Below are 23,503 nucleotides of genomic sequence, written 5' to 3' on the forward strand. Positions count from 1 at the left end.
GCTGGATTTGGCGGCGGGGCTGACGTCACAGCCTTCTGTCATAAAGTATGTGTATTGTCCATGTTATATGTGATATATATTATTTAAATATATAGAGATAGAGATATATCTAGAGATAGATAGAGAGATAGATATAGAGATAGAGATATATCTAGAGATAGATAGAGAGATAGATATAGAGATAGAGATATATCTAGAGATAGATAGAGAGATAGATATTGATTATATATGTATATTGGCCATCTGTATAGTAGTATAGCACATCTGTATATTTGTTCATACTACATCTGTTTATACTATGCCAATTACTCCCACCTCTTTATACTGCCCTTATCTTTACATAATCACACTTAACTGCATATACTGTACATACTCTATATATCGCACTTGTTTCTCTCTGCACTTCTATCTATCTATCTATAATGTTGTTTTTGTTGTTTTCATTTATGTAAATACACTCGTTTGATACCTTAGTACATGTATGCATGCTTTTTAAAAATGTTTATACATTTTGGAGTTATAGCGCCCCCCCCCCAACCCCCCCCCAACCCCCCCCCCAATATTTGTAATTGGTATCATCTATCCCATTACACTTTGTTAATCAAAAAAGTATAATTTATTGTTTTCAATAACTTCCTTGTAATGGGCATCACATAGAAGTTATTTAAAATAAGAAAGAAGCACTGCTGGGTCCAGGGTAATTGGCTCTCGGATTTCCAACCTCAAACTAACTTCACAGTTATTCAGCGCAGCTCAGACTAGAGGAGGAGAACGGGTCGGAGTCCTCCAGCGGTGAGTCCAGCATCTGAACGCTCAGTGCTGCAGCTCCACTGCGGGATCCGGAGAGTCAGAAGAGTGAAGTAGGATTATAGAGGATTTATTTAGCCTACCCTTGTTGGGTAACAGTGAGAGTAAAACTGGAGGTGAGGATGTCTTTACAGAAGCTTCCAGGCTCTTTTGGAGTCCTGTTCCCAGCGTACTCTCTGCCCATGAAAGCGGAGCGCAGTCGGAATAAGGAGAGGCTGGAGGCCAGTCTGGCCGGCTTGTGTGAGCTGGAGCTCCTTAAACAGAGGCAGGAATGCCGGGTGTTGAGCGCTCTCTGCCTGGGGGACTCTCCGGTTCCCGAGCGTCCGCCTTGGGGAGCCCTGCGGTCGGCACGCTGCGCCTTGGACGCACCAAGCGGCAGCGCGTCGGAGGACTTCAGCCTCCAAACTGTAAGGAACTGTGAAATTATGCTATTTTAGATTGCTATGGCTGTATTGGAGGTGCTGTTTTTTTTTGCTTGTGTACAGTTCAGTATAGTGCATCCTTAAAGAAATTGAAATAAAGTGTAGGTTTGTTTGTTGTGCGCGACGCGCCATGGCAGCTGTTTCGAAAACTTTGCATATGAAGGGCCCGAAACAGGATCCTGAAATGATTAGAGACAGACAGCCTGATAAGGTTCGGTCTTATCAGTAGGGTTTTGTTGTCATGTGTGATAAAAAATGTTCTGTTCTGAGTCCCCCTCTTGAAACAGTGGAGGTCCCTGAACCTTCCTATGGTACATTAAGGATTGGATTAGATTACCAAGCACTGAGTTTTGGGAACATTAGAAGAAAAGAAAATCCTCTTGGCTGTCATTGACCTCAGTGTGCAAATATGAAAGCCATGTCAGGAGGGCCCCTAAAGTCACACTCAACATTACCATTTAAGGGAAAACCTGAGGATAGACTCATTACCTTATCCATTTCCATGCTGAAGACAATGGATTATCCAGACATTTATATCCCCTGAGTTTGGATAAATAATCTCAGAGTTGAGGTCATTACTTTCCACAGACTGCCTCTCTCCGATTTGTTCTAGTTGTATCAAACTTCTCTGAACTCTTTGAAATGGATTCCAAAACCAACATCAGAAACTGCTTTTCTTTGAGGCTAGAACAAAAAGGAAAAATTAAAAGTATTTTTACAGCATTTATATTTGCCAAAGAGTCTATTTTGCCTATGCTTAATGATCTTAGCAGATGATGCTTCGGAATATAAAAGACAGGACTCAGGATACAACCGTTTGGATTATCAAGCATTTGCCACATTTAATGCACAGTGTTGCCAAAATTGCAAATAAATTATCAGAACAATACACACTAAAGCAGATACAAACTGTAACGCTGTAGCAAACACTGTCTTATATCATATATTATTATACTTGCATACTTTTGTAAGAATGTCACAGCATTGCTGCTTTTTACATTTTAAGAGCTGTGATATTTCCTCTTGGGATTTGTCACTGCAATTTAGTGGAATCTGTTTCTGAAATTAACTAACTTGTGTAAAAGGCCAGCAGATGCCCTTAACTAAGATACCTCCAGTTTCCTCTGAGGCCAGTGAGCCTGCACTATATCAGCTCTGTGCAACTGAGACAAATGTGTTCTTGAAAAGGGGTGCAACAGATAAGAAGATGAACTGAACTGGAATGCCTGCATGAAACAAGAGGGATTTTTTCTGGCTCTTGACAATGAAATATTTGAAGTATCACAAGTGCACCATAATGCGTATTACAGAGATTTGGACGTGACTCAGCTCTCTGATCGCTCAGTTACACCAAACAGCTCTCAACCTAAAAAAAATATATAGAAATAACACTGTAGAGGAAAAATGTAGAGGAAAAATAGCCTGAGTCTGTATTACCACCAGAACCATTTTAAGACTTTATCCATTTATAGAATTTGAAAAAAAAAACATAATAGCAAATCTAGTGTAGTCCTGTAAGTAACAGTAGGCATTCTAACACTGCGATTAAAGTGCTGGGATTTTTTTCCTAGCTAAATTGGTGCTTGAGAGTAATTTACTCTCTCACATCTATCTTTTCCAGACTTTTACCCAGACCATTGTTTAATTCCTAAACAGTGACACAGAATATCTGATTCAGTGTTATTAAGACCATCTGCACATCTGTTAGCTGAAGGGAAGTTGAAATGGAAGGTTTTCCTTCTGTGAGGTCTTCTGTGAAACCACCAGTGTTTGGACTATGCATTAACTTCAATCTGATAAGGGTTCCAGTTGCAACATTTTTCATGGCCATAACGTCTTTAAAAGACAAACAAATCTTAAAGGCATAAGCAGAAAACAGCTCAAGCACAGGATTGACCTTGAAACAACAATTAACTGAATATTTGTTTAGAGAGACAAGTACATACCAACATTTGGTCGGGACCCCTTCTGGTTCAGGCAACAAATCTACTCTGTCAGTTTACAAAAAGATTAGGATTTGGGTTAAAATAGAAAGTCAGTTTTAGTGTTAGTGTTCAGTACTTACATTCATAATTCAAATGAGTTAACCGTTGAGTCTTGGGTTCACACAGGATACAGACAGTAGTCTCCTGGGTGAAAGTCCTGTGTTTGTTTGGAGTGAATGCAAGGCTGGAGCAGTTGCTCTATTCGTCTGATTTTGGCACTGATTTCTACTGGAGTTATTTAAAAGTGTGGTTCGTCTCATACAGATGCTAACGGGTGTATCTGTATCACACTCCCAGAGTCATGACTCATGTCGGTATCTGTTGACCTGGGAATGAGCTGAGAGAGAATGACTCGTAACAAAAACATATTTCATCTGAGATTAAGCTTGAGTACTTTATATTCTTATGCTCATCAGGTTAGGGTAAATGACATCACTATTTTCAAGAGAGACTTAAGTATGAAGAAAACATTCAGTCTGTCCTCAAATGGAGTCGGACAAACATTATACAACAAACATTAACAACTTTTCAAGTGAAGTTAAAGGAATGAAACCTATTCCACAGGTTTAATCCAGCATGTGGTGGTCATTTCCCTTCTAAATAATATAATATACAGTATACATATATTTAGAATATTTAACTGAAGCTATCATTACAAATATATTTGAGAGTAACTGTTCCAGCCTACAAATTCTATCTATATCTGACAACAACAAACATCTTTGGTATTTACACCTACTGCATTTTATTATTTAGGCTAGGGTCACACATTGAATCTGTAAAGTGATAATACTTTTTTATTTTAAAGGAATAGTTAGACATGTATGGAGCAAGTGTCAAGAGGTGCTTAGTTTAGCATAAATACTGCAAGCATGGGAAACCACCTGGGAATCCCACTGATAAACATGGGTACCTTGTTAGTGTAATCCGTCCACAATCTGTACGCAGAAATGTAAAAACATTGTGTTATTTGCTGGAACTTTTCTTGGGAGCAGTGGCTGAAGCCTTGTTGTCACGGTGAGGTTGCTAGGGTAGCAGCAGAGACTGCAGGAAGTCACTCTGATGAAATCATTCAGACTGTTGAAAAAACTTGAAGCTGCCAAAACCCATGTATTTAGTAATAAATGTTATAAGTAGCCACAGTCAGAGAGTCTGGAAGGAGATCTGGTCATCGGGATGTAATACTCCCTCTGAGACCCTCGGTGGTTTCCAACACACTCAAAGGCCGGCATCAAGTTCTCAGCCATGACTGAAGATCTTTAATCATTTCTCAGGCCGGTTCCGCCTCAGACCTGTCTTTACCATTACGCTCTGTGTTTCCCAGTAGCTACTTAAACTTATTCTCCCTGTGCGATTGTTTCCATCAATCAGAGGGCCTGATTGACGGAGGGGTTTCCAGAGAATCTTTCCATTCCCTCTTGTTCACTGTTGGATTCTTACACTGAAAAAAGGAAAATGTTGACTTTAATTAAATATATTGTTAATATATATGTCAACAGAATTCACTACTACCAAACATATTAAGTTTAAGTAGGTTCAACTTAATAGTATTGCTTTCAACTAATCTAATACAGTTGTGTGGCATTTGTGGACATGATACATTTAATTAAAGTCAACGTTTCAGTTTATCAGTGTAGGAAGGTAGCTAAATAACGAATAATTAGCAATCCCTTAATGTTTTTTTATTTCTAAAAGCATAATATTGTGCCATCTCTTCTGTTGGAGTTGCTTGCTTGATTCTATATTCATATTTTATACCAGTTTTTTCACTCAGCTTAAAATCAGTTCTGAAATGTGCCAGTGTCGAGGACATTTCCCTTGCCATATTCAATGACCACAATTAGAATCTACCAGTGTTATTCTGAGGATAAAGTATCCTTCATCATAAGATTATGCTCAAGTGTAAATAATTATTTTGGAACACATTTTTGGTATGGTATGTGTGTCAATGTTTATATACACTAAATGAGCTGTACTGACACACTGCTCACTTGGTCCCCTTGTTGATATTACTACATATGGCATGTGCTTCCAACCGCCAGTCTGAGGGTTTCATGTGACACATAACTCAGTGCATTTCACACCAGTGGAATGCATAACTTCTAAAGGGTTATATATGGTCACTTTTATATGCTTTATTCAGTAGCAGTTCATGTGTGTGTGTGTATCCATTGGTGTGTGGAAGAGATATATAAAGAGGTGAAGGGGCAGAGAGAAACAATCCTGTCTGCGATGCTGGATAAACAGAATCATGAGAAAGAATGTGTGTCTGTGTGTGTGAGAGAGTATGGATCCGTCAGCAAGAGCTGCTGACAGCCATGTGACAGCTGACAGCAGCTGGGGAGGCAGCATAACCTTCAATGTGTGTGTGTGTGTGTGTGTGTGTGTGTGTGTGTGTGTGTGTGTGTGTGTGTGTGTGTGTGTGTGTGTGTGTGTGTGTGTGTGTGTGTGTGTGTGTGTGTGTGTGTGTGTGTGTGTGTGTGTGCTCTGCATAATCAAATAACGACAATGATAACCAGAACGCCACTCAGGGAGCACAGAGCTCCACCAAGACCAATGGTGCGTTCAAATGCTCCTTGGGTGGTCCCATTACCTGAGTTGGGAAGTCGTTCTCTCGACTTCCCAACTCTAGCTTTGAGTGCTAACATGGAAACAACATGGATGCTAAAAAGAAGAAAGTTATACTTTACTTAGAGCATTTCTAATCAGATCACCACGTTTCTGATTCTGTTTCAAAATTGTTATTTGAGTGAATTTGTCATAGTCGCAAACACCTGATCCCATTATTGTAACAAAGTACATTTACTGAGGTATTGTACTAAACTACAATTTTGAGGTTCTTGTTTTTGATTCCATGCTACTTTATAATCCTCCTCTACTACATTTTAAAAGGCAACAGTGTACTTTTTACTCCACAGTGGTTGCTTTACAGGTTCAGATTATTCGCTAGTACAAAATGTAAATCAATTATAAAATAAACATTGAAACAAGTGGGGTTAAGATATCCAGCAGCAGTTTAATTAGAATTAGCTCCATATTTATCAGTTGGGTGAACACATTCATGCATAATTAAAATGTGTATTTAATATGATTGTGTAATGGACATTACTTATTGCAAGCGCTTTTGCTTCTGGTACTTTTATTATATTTTGAAACTGATAGTTTTGTACTCATACTTAAGTAAGATTTGAATTCAGGTCTTTTACTTTTAACAGAGTACTTTTACAATAAAGCATGCTACTTGTACTTAAGTAAAGAAGCTAAAAATCTCTTCTTTCAGTGTATTCTGAAAAAAAAGCCCTATATGGCAATGATAATGAAATAAATGGATAACTTTTTATGGCCCGTGATTCAGATCTGCTCCAAAAGTGATTGGATTCTTCAAACCGAGCCAAAAGTAAAACCTCCTTGGCAGTAACTAAGGTTTATGATCAAGACGTTTATACTTAGGTTCTTGGAGTTAGGTGAAGTGAATAACAGCATCAGGCTAACAGTGGAAATCTTAAAGGAATTCAAATGAATGATGTGCTGTTTGATAGGGAATTTAACTTCTTACTCTTGTTGTTCTTTTGATCCTTGTTTGTTGTGAACTCTTACCTGGCTTTCCCTGTATTTTACTCTCATTGCTGTCCTTGCTTTGACACCTGAATTCCCCGTCTGAGGATAAATAAAGGTTTATCTTGGTATTGTCAGTGTGGAGTTGCTTCTTTGACTAGCAGAGCTGCTGACATAACATTAAGATAGTGAGCAGAAACACTCTCCCCTTCAACAACAGCTGCAGATAAATTGCCTTTAAGCAAGGCATCAATCCACCAAATGCTCCTGCAGCCCACAGGGGACATCATTCCTGGGAGTGCACGAGGTACATTTGGTTCGGTGGGGTGTTTGTTTACAGAGTGTGTGTTTGTGCTGTCATCTGTCATACAGTAAGTCTCCAGTGGAGACCTTTGCAGCTGTGTGACCAACCTGTCACTGAAGCCAACACAAGCATTCTCCACTGTAATGGATTTGTTTTGATTACGTTTTGCACCTTGCTGAGTTGGGCAAACACAGTAGCATGTCTGTAGCTGTTTGGGCTGCAGTGGGGTAGAGGGGTGGGCCTGGGGGGTCTTCATTGAGCTCGCTGGTCACTTGTGAGGTCTCCAAAACAAAAACTACCACTTAGTTACTTTAAGTCACAGCTGTGTAGCTTCAGGGGTGTCAAGGGAGAAAAATGCATTACCACAACTCGGGACACAATAGCCCCAGAGCATGTCCTATTTCTCATTATTGCGCCAAAATGTTTTTTCAATAACATAGAAGTGTTGCAAGCTTTTATTACGAATCATTCTCATTTTGTTGTTTGAGGGGAAGATGGTGAATGCAAAACAAAGAGAGAAATCCTGCAGGCCCAAAATGCAATCAAACTGTTGGGGATAAAAACACAATAAAGCCAGAAGCTTATTTCCAATCTGTCATGCAAGACAGATTGAATTGCCTCTGAAAAAATGTACTCTCTTTCTCCAAAACCTTGCTATGGTTGGTGAGCGAGGTTAAAAGGAATGTAAAGAGACTTTAGGAAACATAGGAAAACAGAAAATACAAAAGTAGCGTACAGACTGCTTAACCAGTGGGTGAGCATACGCCATTTCCACAGATCGAGCAGAACTGTCAATGACGCTCTGTCACATTTCTTATTGAGTACAGTTAACCCTTAAAAATCTTTGAAAGTGTTTGTATAAAACATTTTTTAAGTAACCATAGTCCCTGCCAAGTATAAACCACCTGAGCCACATAATATAAGCACCCAGAACAAATGGGATTATTTGGGAAACATACTGTTTCTGGATTGAGACACAAGACAAGACATGTAATCCAGTTTTTACTTGGAACAGGAAAACAAACATATCTGTCAAGCTCACATTACAATTCATTCCTTGTGTGATTAAAGAGAAATAGTCACAGGATCAGTACATCTGACAGTAAGCCCCAGTATGTGTTCACTCTCTGGCTTTAATCAGGAGAAAGGAAATTAAGAAGACCTCTGCAGGATAATGAGGGCGATTTCCTGCAGTAATCAATATTTTTTTCCAAGAAGGATCAACTCATTTGAGTAGATAGAGTTCTTAAACAGCTCCACCTGACTCTAATAAACTCAGAGCTGTTGAAAAGCAGTCACTGAATGGATCCTTGGCAGTGTTGATCCTGAGCTCTGGATCAGCTAGATCCTTCAAAAGTTCTCTGACTGTGCTACAGTAGATCCAGTTGAAATATTTATTTGTATGTGTAGGGCAACAACAGCTGCCTAATGCCCCTTTGGCCTCCCTGTGAAACCTGAACTATTTTCATGGTTGTTTGCCATCTGAAGATACTATAAAGGAAACCAAGAACCATATTCGGCTCAGTGTTCGGGTACCTTCCCATCTGGTTTTAAACATAGCTGCACTAGTGGCCAGCCGCGCATGGCAAACATTCCAAGGTGACTTTGAAAATAAGCTTTCAGCCATTCCCAGTGCAGTGGCATTCATATTTCATTTCAAGTGAACATTTTGCATATATTATAGAATACTTTTGCCATTCTTTTAGTTAAAATAGAGCTGAAAGTGGGAGTACAATCTGATGGTGCAAGGTCTATAAAGCAGTTCAAGACCCAGTCCTCAGAACTTAATTAGATTTAGTTCAGTGGCTGATGAGAAAGCGAAATAAATGAGATCCTAGTGTCTATATTCGTTATTTTTTGGTGTACTTCAACAACATAATCTAAACTGATTTCACTACGTAACTTTGGACATAATGCCTCACCAAAAGCAACCGTTACTTACTACAAAGAGCCGACCAAATACCGGAGAACCCAGCTAAACATTCAGGCCTACACTAATGGCTTCATGATGTTGTGTCTCAAATTGAGTACATAAATTTGCTTTTGTAAAGTATGGCAAAATGCCTTGCTCTAAGAGTACACGGATGGTGCACTCATAAGGTTCAAAAACGAGTGTGGAACGCTGGTAACTTCTCAACTGTCGCCATCTTTACAACGGAAGTCAGCAGTGTTTGCAGCTGCTCTTGTCAGCATAGCACTATGCAAATTATACATGTGGGGTTTTCCACTGTTTTAGAAACATTATACGTTAGTTTCTTAGGGTTAATTGAGCTGTCAGCAATTATTTGGTACCAGCTGTTTGCTAAATAGCAAGTTAGCTAGCTTGTCATTTCTGGTAAGCTGCCCTCTGCGATTGGTAACGACACTTCTGAATAAGTGTTCAGAAGTATCCAAATTGAGACACATCATTGGTACTTTGAATAAGTTAGATATCTGTCTTTCTACCAAAATGAAATCATGCTAAATACTACAATCACTCAACACTTAGAGCACCATTCTTTTGATGCAAGATTAACGCAGTTACACGATTAAAGCTATAGTTATGGAAACTGTTTAAGTCATCAAACTTCTGTTTCTAATTAGAGGAAAAAATATGTTTCTCAACAGAGCCGCATATACAACTTTTAGAGTGTTATTAACCTCACATGTAGCTTAGCTTGAGATACGAGATAAGATCAGCAGACTTCCTCCATCTTGCTATTTCTGACATACTTTACACTTATTTGTCATAGGCTACTGCACATCTTCCAAACATTCACTCTTTGTTCGATGTGGATGGTTTTTAGAAGTATAGTAGTACCTTTATTTAGAATTTCAGACTATAAAAAAATCTGGTGTGCATGTTAACTGTGTGTGTGTGTGTGTTTTTCCAGCGTTACTGGGCCGGGGGATGGTTTACATTATTGATCACAGGAAATAAGACTGAAGGTTTTTCAGGGCGGCTGCAGGGGGACTCTTTGTTTTTTAGTCCGTCTCTGTTTGTTTTAACTCCTTTGAAACATTACTCCCATTAATCCATGTTTCCTGTTTCTGTCCACCTCCATGTTTTTTTCTTTCTCTTCGGCTCCTTTTCTAATTCCCTAACTTAGAAGGGAGAGCCTTTCTGCTTTCCCATCCCATCATTGTTGTCATGGTGACTGCAATTCAAACCTTTAAAAATTATTTTTAGATTCTGAGTCTGATGTTCAAGGTGCCTGCTTATCAGTACACACACTTACATTGTTCTGCATAACTGCGAGTCCACCACTGTGAAATGACCTTTCATAGAGACAGCCTTCTCAAAAAGCATTCCTACCCCCACACCCAACCACCCACTAACACACACAGACACACACACTCAAGCGGTTTATCTATTCATCTGTGCTCATGTTTCAAACAGGCGTATGTCTCGATTTACATTTCAAATTTAATTCTGGGGAGAGTTCAGTGGAGTACATCTCTGTACGTTCATGTCCATGGAAATTAAAAGTCAGGTTTCATGCAAAAGCACTCATTACAACCTTATATACACAATAAAAGTAGCCTGTATCGGATATGTCATCGCTCAATTCATTCCTAAAATGCATCTGTCTTTGCTAGACTTGTCTAAACATCACTATGCATAATCTCATTTCAACAAATCTGTTGAAATGCATTCCTGTGAAAACACAGAGCTTGTGTTTGTGGAATGCATATTATGTTCAGTATTTGTGTGTAGCGCATGGTCATAGTTTCAGGTGTTGTAAGGCAACAATGTCGATGTAATGAATGCTTGAAGTGTAGTTCCTTTCCGACCATGGCTGCAGTTATTGCAGCAGCATCGAGCCAGAGTGAACATTGTTCATTTATCACAGAAAAACACACTTTCTGAGCAGAGGATGGAAAACATTGCAAACTCTTCACACAAACGGGCGCCCTTGCCAAGTATGACTTTGTTATAGTCATGCAGCCAGTAAGCTGAAGTCATCCAGACTATACAGAGTGTCAATTGTCTGGGACGCAGTCATACGAATGCTTTAGAGTTTGACCTCTGTGACCAGGGAAAGTGCGACTGTCAGCTTTACAGCTCAAGGCGTCAGTATTACTGAAGGTGTGTACATGCGGGCATGCACAAGTATGTGTATTCATGCATGACTAGGTGTCTCTGTGTGTGTGTGTGTGTGTGTGTGTGTGTGTGTGTGTGTGTGTGTGTGTGTGTGTGTGTGTGTGTGTGTGTGTGTGTGTGTGTGTGTGTGTGTGTGTGTGTGAGCACTCATATGAGGGAAACAAGCAGCCATTGAGCCAGTGGTCTCACATAAGTAGTCGCTTAAACCCACACATAACCCCTTTATACAGTGCATGCCTGACATAAAGTCAGCTTAATTTTGCATGCACAGACATGTGCACACACACACACACACACACACACACACACACACACACACACACACACACACACACACACACACACACACACACACACACACACACACACACACACACACACACACACACACACTCAAATCCTGAGCCTGCATGTTGAAGAGTCTTGTGATGCACAGACTAAGTTAGTTAACGGTTTTGAATTTGAGACAGTGCTCCATGTTGAGAAACTTCTTCCATTTGCAGTAAATATTCCCTCAGTGAAATCTTCAAAAAAGGTAGCTTTATGAGATGTATTTGACTGCTATTACTCGAAATGTTTACATTGAGAAGTGGGTGCAATTATACTCCGATGCAAAGGCTTTTGGAGATATGCTGTGCATGGATTTGTTCCAAAACTAGCATACCTCTGGAGAAATGGCTGTTTTGTTTCACTTTTAGCTTTGGAGCACTTACTCTCTCTGTTATCTGTTCTATTCCCTATTTTCCAAACATCATGCATCTGACCTCTCAAATGCAATGCAATGTATGTGAACCTCATGCCTCAAGTTAATACAACAAGTCTTTGGAGATGTGCCCATTAATGAACCCACCCATAAAAATGAAATAAATACATATACCAAAATCACCCAGGACCTATTGTTGACTGTTGGCTAACAAGGAACCATACAATATGGTGATCTTCAGAAAGGGTCTAATGCTGTGTCGTTTACATTTAAACTTGGAACTTGAGACATGACCTGAAGTCCTACTTAAGTCAAAGAATTTATGACTTGAGGCTTGATGCCTCTGCTCCTATTTGCTTTGGTACCCCAAGGTTCAAATTTAGTCCCTGATTATTTTTCAGATTTTTAAGAAATGTTCACGTATCTTATAATTGCTTTGCTGATGACACACACCTCTAAAAGCTGTGGTTGTTTTTCAAGTTGACATTTGCTCCAGCTTCATTTCAACAGGAGACAGTTTTCATTTCTGTTCTTGCAAACTCCCCCATTATGTAGCCAGAGCCTGCCATCTCCATACAGTAATGTAGGAGTCAGTTTTGATTCTTCTTTAAATGTTACAAAAAATGTTAGCCAAGATACAAAGTCAAAGCCCAAGTAGTGCCAGCATTCTACCAGACTGTGTCTGCTCCCAACAATATAATCAGCCCATCCTGTGCCTCCCACTTTAAATCCTGTCTTGAGAACTTTTTATAATGACTTTTGAGATAGTAATAATATGACTACATGATTGCTTTAATTGTGTCTGTTACACTTATTTACTTATTTTTTATTTCAGTATTTAATTTAAATGTTCCTCTTTCCTTTAAACACTTAGTCAAAACATTATTTCATCATATGTTCCATGTCAACCTTTATTATCTAGCTAAATATCACATGAAAGATCTTTCCTCTTAGCTTGCAAGTTCTTATTTTATCCCTCTTGAGATGATGCTCTGGAACCCCTAAAATCCTGAAATGTGATTTTGTGATGTGATTTGTTTTTCTTCTGTGCACAGGTTAAGTTTACCTGTGGAAACAAGTTCTAATCTTGTGCTCACAAGATTAAAAAGGCATAGATTTTACAGGACTTAATGGGGTCCACATAATACTGACGGCTTTCTGTCACATCAAGTCAGCGATTTAGCATATAGCTATACAAAATGTAAGTTCAGAGCCCCAGAGCCAGTGATATAGCTTGGACACAAGTTGGACTCTCAGTACGTCCTTTCTCATTATCCAGTCTAACAACTTGCTTCTGCTAACCAACTTTTCTGCTGCTCTCAGAGGTGTTTGGATTGGAACTAAAACTTGGAATCACTTCTTAGGCACCACTACTTACTGAAACGTTCCTACAGCACAGTAATCCATTTCCTGAATCGAATAGGCAGATGTGATTATGTTGGAAAGAGATTTGTACATTTAAGACCTCTGTACACATTTATAGATTTGATCTACTTCTGCAAGGTATCCAGTGGATAATTCATAGAGGCTGTTGTGTTGTGATACCTGTCAGCTGAGTCTGGTGTGGCTGCAGAACAGATTCTGTGAAACAAACAGGACATGCCACAAGTCTGTGCAGACAATCTGTTTGTGTAAGGAAGAACTAATGTCTGGAATTTGGTTCTCTTGGTTCAGCTGGTGCATTTTCCTCCCTCAGGATATTATTATGTGTTGCATTGAATACAGCGCAAAAATTAGCCGACCAAAAACGAATTGGAAGCTCCCAATTTCCATTAAACTCACAGTGTGAGAGCGCTCCCTCTGCCTCTTTCTCACACTCTGATGTTTATAATGATGCACATGATGCAACATATAAATTAAAGAAGAGTCGAGGGTGGTCTCTACTGTGCTAGTGTTTAACATTAACACATGACGCAGTAATTTTTCCTAAATAGTGATGCATTACGGAAACCAAAGAAGAAAATGCCGCACAATACCATCCCCCTGTACTGGAGTTGGAACATTTAATGAACCGCTTGACAGAAAAACATTAATGAGGTGTGGTTCTGAGAAACTAACAAGAACTCGACAATCAGGTTCCAAGTTCCATGGTAAATTTAAAGTTGGAGAGGAAGTGAAAAATCACTTACATCATCATGTTAATTAACAAAATGCTTGGGAGATTGGAAAATTACTTCACTAATGGAAAGTCCATATATTTTGATTTATTTGTTTTGCAAACGAGCTTAAGTTTTGTTTAAACAAATTCTTAATTGAAAAATGTAATTTGCAACCTCCCTCCACTGAAACGTTAAATATTTTATATGATAATATTTATACAGACCAATTGTTTAACCTTTAAAGTGGACCATTCTGCTTTTGGGGTTTTTCCCTCTTCTGTAGTGTGTTCTATAGGCTAGTGCATGTAAATGGTCGGCAAAGGCTCAAATCCCTGTGTTCCCTCTCCACACAAACTCCCCCCCTGCCCCCCATGAAACGCCTCCATTGGACTCTTTGTTTATTTCCAGAACATAGTGACTTCACTATGTGACACTCGCACTTTAGTTGGCTTGCGCTCCTACAAATTGTACATGATAGGCCAAGGGGTGGGACATGTCTAAGACGGCCAGCTGATGAATCAGAGCAGACTGGGCTCTGGTTTCAGACAGAGGGTGAAAAGAGATGCTGCAGCACAGGCAGTGTGAGAAAAATAAAGAGCTTTTTGAACATTAAAGCATGGAGACATGTCCCAGGAGAGACACAGAATACAAATAAGGGGGTTAAAACAAACTCAACCAGCTTTATTTTATGTGTTGACTAGCATTGAAGGGAAGAGATGATCATAATTAATTGCAGCTGGTTTTCCTCTCAAGTCTTGACATACAGCTGTTGCTCTGTTAGTGTGTGTCATCAGCAGAGAGGAGACTTCTCACAGTCTCCATGTTTTGGCAGCTTCATTACTCTGGTTTGCATGATGGACTTTTATAGGCGGCCTCACCATGGAAAACATAAGTAGTACAGACATTTCCCCACTAAAGTATATAATGTTAATGATGTTTGTATACCCTGCAGTGTCACTACAGGGGGTTCCTTGGGTGTATCAGTTTTGACAAATAGTAGCTACACTATAAAATAAAGTGTAACTGCAGCAGTTGTACAGTGTTACTGCATTAGTCATAATGGGTTTAAACCATTGCTTGATCTGAAGGTAGTGCTACTAAACAGACTTCATTAGTAATCCAGATGTTGGCATTTGATGGACTTTCTGTGGTAAGCAGGTCTGGAATTTGTAGAAAGTGTCTCAAATGTGAAACACGTGGGTGTGGTTAAACATGTGAGGGCTTCTACAGAAATCAGCTGACCATCTCCTGTGTCTCAAGAGTCTGTCTTTGTGTCTCTGTTTTGATTGAATGGATGATGAACTTAAACATAATTCATGCTCTGACATTTATCATGAAAGTGATAGGTACCTATATTTGTCATCAGATGATTCCTCTTCTCTGTCACTGTGCACTGTTGTTCAGACAGGGAGCGGGTGGTGCTGGCTGGGGGGGTGGGGGGTGGGGGGGGGGGGGGGGGGCTGAGGGTTGGCATGTTATTGTTCCAGTGTTGTGATAATAAGTGTTTGTGGTCATAGCTGTCTGTGAATGTGAAGGTTGTTGCTCTCTGTGTCTCTGCTTCTCATCCTGGGAGGGGAACAGGGAATGGTATCCACACTCTAAATGATTGTGTGTTTGAAGTGTACTCACATATTTGTCATGGTGCAGTTTGGTTTTGGTGTTCTTTTAAAGAGGACATATTATACTCATTTTTCAAGTTCAAATTTGTATTTAGTGCTGTGACATGTCTCACCGCTTTAATGTTCAAAAAACTCTTCCTTTTTCTCATACCGCCTGTCTGCTCTGATTGGTTAGCTGGCTGGCTCTTAGAGACGTCCCGCCCATAGCCTATCACTTGCAATGTGTTGGAACGCTAGCCAATAGAAGCTTGAGTGTTGCATAGTGATGTCACTATGTCAGGGGGTCTAGGGAGTGTGTGAAAGAGAAACTCCCTCTTTTTTTACCATTTACATGCACAAAAACCCTAAAAAACACACCACAGGAGATGGAGAACCCCAAAATGCCTAAATTAATATATTAAGACAAAAACTGTCTGAGTCGGTTCATTGCGCTAAACTTTGTATAAGTATATGTGTAAAAATAAAAGTAATGCACAGATCTTTGGAAAAATCCAACCACACAAATCTTAAATGTTACTTTTTAAATCAATATAACATGAAATCCAAAATCAGCATCAAATTTTGTATACACCATGACAATGAGAAGGCTGCATACAGACACCTGAATGCAGTCTAATTATAATTGATATAAATTAATATCTAAAAAAAGAATACTATAGGACGCCAAAGCTTTTGAAGACAGCAGCATTTTCATAAAATGTGATACACAATTTTAAATGTGAACCAGGAACAGTTTTACCTGCTTAATGGAAGTGAAGATAGGAGATAAGAGTGGAGTTTCTGCAGCCATAAGTAGAGAGCAGATGAGGAAATGACTATTCCCCTGAAAGTTTAAATGGTGCTCTTCAAATTTTGGATAACACTAATGCTGTAATAAAACTGAATTTGTCTTGAAGCACAAAGCACTGATATGAAAGTAGAAAATAAAGAGCCTGCAGAACACAAACATGTTTTTTGTTTTGTTTTTGTATGCTCTGTAGGGTGTTTTGATCATGCTTTTTAGAGCATTCCACCCCTTTTAAGTACAATCGACTGACCTGTCTGTCTCTATGTGTGTATTTCAGAGCAGTCTGCAATGGGGTATGAAGGCGTCTTTAGAACAGCAGGTGGCAGAGCTGAAGGTCAACACGGAGGTCCACTCAACAGATTCCCATACTGATCCACAGGAAGACAGCCAACTGATTTCAGGTAAAAATAACCAACTTTGCTTCTCCCTGACAGACGATTCCATGGAAAAGTAGATGCAACTTTAAAGTGGACACTACCTAAGCTTATTTATTTAATTGTATTTATTTGTTTGTATTTATTAGAGTCAGCCGAGAGGCTTTTTTTCATCTGTAAAGACATATGACATAACATCATTATCTTCTGTACTTGGTAACAGTTGTATAACTCAATTGTGTGCATAGCGTGTATGTGCAGAATACAGAACAAATCTCCTCCACATCTTAATGGATTATTCACTCAGTATTATTTTGTCTAATGCTAACTTAATTAAAAAGTCTGCCTGAGCTCAATGCTGTAGACACTGGGGTCATTATGGATGCAGTTTAGCCTAGTAAACAAACATCAAGAAGACAAATCTATAACACATCCTCAGTGGCTAAGTATCCTCCCTCACTGAAGTTCCACCACATCTAAGCTCATAATTCATGTCGGTGAAGAAGATGAGACCCATATCTGAGCACATGGGGATTTAAAACGACAAACAATGCTGTCTGTTGTACCACAGAAGCAGTAATCTCATTCTGCACATCCATAATTAAACCTCTCCGGTGTCTGGTAGGCCAACAAAGAACATTTTCAAACATTTGTTTGGGAGTACTGAAAGAAAATTAATTTCTCCTGTGTAGCAACTAGCAAGTGAATAGTCTTGGGTTATTATGTTTGGAACAGAATTGAAAAAGTGTCCATAAAACTGGTACATCATGTCATATTTAAACTTCTGCCCTCGATTAGTGTTGCAGGTTTTAGTATTTAAAGGTGCAATGTGTAAGATCATTATCAACAAAATGTAAAGAGGTGCAAGACGTGTATGCATTGTGCTGTAGATAAATCTTCTGAAATTAGCATCACTTACTCAATAACACAATAAAAAAACGAACATAAAGCATCGAGCCACCGGTAAATGTAAGTTCCACAGAAACACACAAGGCCCACAACACATGTAAAGTTTCGAAAATATTGAGTTATCAGAGTTTAAGCACTTTATCAGAAGTGTGCATATTCGTGCCCTGCCGTTGGTTGGAAGTATGCTTTTATTAACAAGTGATGACTAGAAATGTATACATTCATTTGTATGCAGATAGTGAAGTGAAATGCTGCCCATTATTTCTTTGAAGTGGGTGGCTCAGAACTACACATTTAATCTTTAATCACAAATACATCATTTGTTAATGCAAATGACTGTCACTTTTTATGAGTTAGAAAATGTTTATAGTAGACTTAACAATATCATTTAAATTTTAAAAAACATGCCTCGTTTGAAGGTTTGTTGGGCTATTCTTTTATCTCCCTCGATCATTTCAATTTAAATACAAAACTTCCTCTCAAGAAAGCATACTGTATATGAGGCTATGTTTCATCAATAGAAGTACCAAGTTGATACAGTTTTGCTTTCCAATTCGAGTAGTCATATGTACTGTATATGTATACTACCGATGTGTCCTTGAGCAAGGCACCGTACCCCCAAGGACTCCCAGGTGCCAAAGTATTGGCAGCCCCTTCACTCTGGCACCTCTCCATAAGTGCATGTCCATCCTGTTTGTGATGTGTGTGTCTATTTTGGGCCTATGTGTGTAATTGTAAAATAGTGGAGAACTGAATCTCCCCTGGAATTAATAAAGCTGATCTTAAAAGCAGGGATGATTCTGATCAATTTCTTTGCCTTTGCTTTGTTTACTAGGAGAGGTTCTTGCAGCCCGGAAAAATGGATCTCCTGAATCAAATTACCATCCTTTGATCCCTCGTTCCCTATCAGCACCTGAAGGGACAGGGGAGACAGAGAGAGGAGAGACATGGCTGCCAGACTCAACAAGATGGGCCATGGTTAATGATGCTTTGGGGCAGATGAAGGATGTTGACCCGAGTCAGGAAGATTATCAACAAGCCCAAAAAGTTGAGACCTATATATTTGGATTGGTCCAACGCAGAGCTCTACCCTCACGCTCCTCAAAACCCCGAACCAGTCTGGCACATGATGCCCGAGCTGTTAGTGTGGGGAGGCAGAGTAGTTTATGCCGCAAGGAGGAGCAACATTCACCGAAGCAGGTTTCTGTTCAAGAGATCACTTCTCCGTCCCAGAGTACAGATGCTCCACAGGACTGCCATAACTTCGACCAGGAGCCTTACCTAGGGACAGGGTTTACTGAAGATGTCCCAGCCCCGTACCACCAGCATCTACAGCCAAGTATCCAGCATCAACCAGGACTTTATCACAGGTCAAGACAGACATCAATGATGAACACCTCCCGCTCAACATTGCTGGACTATCCATCTTGCAGAGTGCTTCAACCCCACCCAGACTCCAGCAATAGTGAACCTGATTCACCCCAACATTTTCACAACTACCCTTCCCCTCCAGCTCTGTTAAAGCCTCACCAACCGTCTGATGAGCAGCTGGTCAATGCAGAGTATATCCCAGCCCAGCCTTGCAGAGCTTCCACCAGAGCTTATGCCCATCATCATTCAAACCCCCACAAGGTGTCCATGCTGCCCAAACCCAATCGAAGCACGTATTCTCCAGAAAGAAGCCATCATCATCAAGACCAACAGCCCACAGCATCCCAGATTCAACCCTCAAGATCTAGAGCGGGCCCAAAGAAGTGTCGCTCGAATGAGGACAGAAATGGTGTCAGCAGGAAGCCAGGGAAGAAGGCATGTAGGTCTCAGTCAGAGAACAGCCTGCAAAGGGTTCCAGAACGCAAGTACAATACAGTGGAGAGGGACGGTGGAGGAAGTGGAAGCGGTGGAAGGGGAAGCCGCAGTAGTCAATCAAGGAGCAAGAAACAACAGCAAGGAGGGAGTGGCTGTCGGCGCTGGCAGTCCACCTTGGAACTCAGCCAAGACGAGGCTGAGCAGCCACCCATGCAGGCACCCATGCAAGGCTCTTCAGCTTCAAACCAAAGGGACCATTGTGCAAGGCGACCGCGTAAATCTCGCCCCACTCATGCATCGCATATCTACCCACAGCACCCCCACTCCCATCCTCATCATCACATGGAGTACCAGATAGAAAGGGATCTAGTGCCGCCGTGTCAGCCCAGTGAGGACTACCCTCACCCACGTCAGGGAGAGTCTGAGTCCAGCATGAGCGAGGCTGACTCTCCTGATTCCAGTACTTTGTCCAGTGACTCAGATGAGAGTGGTGGTCTGGTTTGGCCACAACAACTACCCCCTCAACTTTCCGTCCCATCACCTTCTGCCCAACTGGGGGCACCTCTGCAGCCCAAGGCTTTTGTCAAGATTAAGGCGTCACATGCCCTTAAGAAGAAGATCCTGCGCTTTCGCACTGGCTCATTGAAAGTAATGACCACTGTTTAAAGTGACATACTGGCAAGACAGAACTGGGCTTTGTAAAATATAGAACAATACTCCACAAACTACAGTGAATAAAAAACATTGCAGTTATAAGATCTTAGTTGTAAAATTGTAAGGATGTTTGATGACAAGCAATGAAGTAAATGGCCATTACCATTTCATCTGCTGTTTTAAAATAGGATATTAAATGTTATTTCCGTGTTACATCATACAAAAACTATTGGATGATTCATGTTTTGTCAAGGTGTACCATATTTGGCCATATTGGCCCTCTTAATATCCTGACACATCAGCATGCACACACACGATAGCCCTCATAGTCCATGCTGCCATTGTCTTTGAAGTCAGCCCAATACATTATAAGCGACACTGGGCCTATTACAAGAATGTTTTATGTCCTGGACTCTTCTGACATGGTACGGCATGTTCATAGAGGAATCCAAGTCAGATCCTCCGAACTTGCTTAACCGCACAAATCATTTGATAAAATCTGACAAATGCCACCTGTAGTAGTTGTGCATCAGTCGGATTGTATCATTAGCGTTGTATCATTAGCTTTACCAACACTTTGCTATTCACAGGTAGGTGTTCTTTAAAAGAATATGTAGCCAGGTGTTCAACCTCTTTCAAAGAAGAGCCCTTTCTTAGGAAAACCATTACAAACTGTTGGAAACCTATTAGTGAAAATACGGTTTGCTAAAAACCGGCCACCGCTTTCTTTTATTAGGACTGTGAAATCCTCTTTTATTGATGAAATGATGCAAAGCTGTTATTATTGAATTATTAAGTCATATTTCAGTTAAATAGGAACATATCTCAAGACAAACAACCAAAGGTTAGTGCTTTTTACATGTTTTTTCATTTACCCACAGCTAATAAATAAAGTGTGGGTGGTAGTAAATGCTTCTGTAAGGAGAAGTGATTGCAGTAAATAAAGAGTTGTTGTTTAGGAGAGGATTGTTACAATGTGCTTGCGAGACATTTTGTCTGGAAATGTGTGGTTTAGACAGTAAATCTCAATGTAGCAATAAACAACTTGGGCTGAAAAGAAGTATATAAATCGTCAACATTTTACTGTAGCGGCTGTCAGAAGCCAACAAGACACCACAGCTACAAGTTTTATATTGTCTTTGAAATGTTTTGGAGGGATCAAATGTTTCACTAACAGACTCAAGTATTCAAAGCAAATTGCAGTTTTGTATTGTTAATATGTTAATAGGAGGGTACTTGAGCAAATACAATGTGTCTGCCCAAAGAATGTAATGTTATTAAGTGACTTTCACTATTTGACAGTATTATCATTTTAAGTGCACTAGCCAACTAACTACAGTATTAGCTTCTCTTTGTATGAAATGTGTTTGACAAAATGCAGTATATGGAATTAAAATGTTTGTTTTTAAAAATACAAAGAAATGTGTTGTTTTATTCTGCTAAGACTTTGCTCCAACCAGTAGTTTTGTAAGTGCAGGCTTTTGTTCATGCATCATGGTAGGTGTTCAAATGGACCAGCTCACATTGCAATTTGGTCCTTTCATAGGCCCTTTAGTATTGGTCCTTCAAATAACAAAAACATCTCCCTCAACAGTATGACATGTCACACTTCAAAGTTTTATTGATATAATTGTCAGAATGCTCTGTCACTCCTGATGCATTTTGTTGGTGTTTGTATTGGCTACTTGGATAGGTCAGCATATCTGTTTTGACAAGCCTCCGGGTCCACTTTGGGCCAGTAAGCACAAACAATGTCATCAATAGACCTCCCCAACCAGTGTCAGTATTGAATGGATCGTCTAGTGCTTAGTGCTGTGGATGCGCTTGTTTCAGTTACACAGTCAATCTATAGTGCCAGCCAATGCTGCTCCAGGAAGATCTGGTGTCTGCCTTCTTGGCTAGCTGGTCTCTTAACGGGTCAGGCCAACACAGCATAGGTGACTTGTACAACTGGTAACTGTGGTCTTTTTCTTTGGTAGTAGTGCCACTCCTTAAATCTCTTAAACTCTGTAATGTTTGGGTAATTTGAGAAATCAAAATGCTCATAACTGATAGACTGACCAGTTAAGTCAGCAAATACAGGATACAGGGAACATTTATCAAATGTCTCAATTGGCAACCTCTTCGCTCCTCCTCTTCCCCTATAATTATAATTTATACATTTGTTTTATTCTTTCACTAATGGACAATCAGAGTCCCCCTCAGGGCCTCTGGGTTTAAGCATTGCCGCTGAGCACACCATGACAAAGTTAGAGAAAACACACCCTCACACACACTCACACCCGTCAGCAGCCCTGGTGTTAGTGATGACTGGTGAGTGATTGAAAAGCGGGGAAGAGAGGGAGTGGGGGAGGTTACAGGGAGAGGGGGGATTAAGTGAAAAGTTAAGAACTCAAGGGGAACACTGGCTTGTTGGAGAGTAATGTCGTCAATTGTCCCCTTTAACTGTTACCAACAGAACAGGAGTTAGCTAGTAAATGTGTAGTGTATGGTCTTTTGGATGTCATGATCCCTGACACTTTATTGTGATTTACTGCATTCATAGGGATGGTTCTGTTCTACTACAGCTTCTACTACTTTCACAAATGCTACCTTTTATTATCAGTACTGCTGATATAACTTTATTATTTCTATACAGTTGGGAATAGCACGTTTGCTACTATTTCTACTGCTAGTACTACCTTTACTTCCATAACTTGAAAAGCAACTTCAGTTTTTTTACTAAAGCAACTACTATTACAATTTGATAGTTCTATATCGAAACTATTAGTAATGATAGTACTGCTACTAATTATGCCTATGCAGCTGTGCCATCTATAGTCAACCAAACAAATGAGACTTTCATCGAGGAGATTTGTGGATGATGTTACTGAAGTTTCTGTCAACAACGATCTTTTCCTCACCTTAACCAAGTCGTTTTAATATCCAAACTTTGGAAGAGTTATGTAAAAACACTGAAATTGACATTACCAAGCTGATGCAAAAGAGGTACCTAGAGTTTTGTGGACCACCAACCAAGCTGTCGCACTAGTGCCAAAAAACTACACATTATAGACGTTTTTAAGTCTGCAAAAGTAATTGAGCTCCTAGGGTTAGGGTTAGGGTTAAAGGGTGTGTGTGTGTGTGTGTGTGTGTGTGTGTGTGTGTGTGTGTGTGTGTGTGTGTGTGTGTGTGTGTGTGTGAGAGAGAGAGAGAGAGAGAGAGAGAGAGAGAGAGAGAGAGAGAGAGAGAGAGAGAGAGGTTAGAGAAGAAGAAGAACTTTTAACTTTTATAACATGAGGATTCAGTTCAAGAGAGATAAAAAGAAAGGAGAGGCAAAAGAGGACAGGAAGGAGGAATGGGTTCATTTAAACTCTGCTCCGATGGGAAATAACAAAAACTCTCTTCGGCAACAT

The 23,503-nt window shown here is 40.0% G+C and overlaps 1 protein-coding gene across 1 annotated transcript; it reads left to right on the forward strand.

The window, feature by feature from the left end:
* The first annotated feature begins 781 nt into the window (after positions 1–781).
* LOC134871517 (dapper homolog 3-like) lies at positions 782–21,524 on the forward strand. The gene is made up of 3 exons (XM_063894233.1): positions 782–1,214; positions 16,643–16,766; positions 18,484–21,524. The coding sequence occupies exons 1-3, from the start codon at positions 930–932 to the stop codon at positions 20,118–20,120; spliced, it is 2,046 nt and encodes a 681-aa protein (XP_063750303.1). The 5' UTR covers positions 782–929; the 3' UTR covers positions 20,121–21,524.
* The last annotated feature ends 1,979 nt before the right edge of the window (positions 21,525–23,503 follow it).

Source organism: Eleginops maclovinus, chromosome 11 (assembly GCF_036324505.1).
Source record: "Eleginops maclovinus isolate JMC-PN-2008 ecotype Puerto Natales chromosome 11, JC_Emac_rtc_rv5, whole genome shotgun sequence".
In the NCBI taxonomy this organism is placed as follows: domain Eukaryota; kingdom Metazoa; phylum Chordata; class Actinopteri; order Perciformes; family Eleginopidae; genus Eleginops; species Eleginops maclovinus.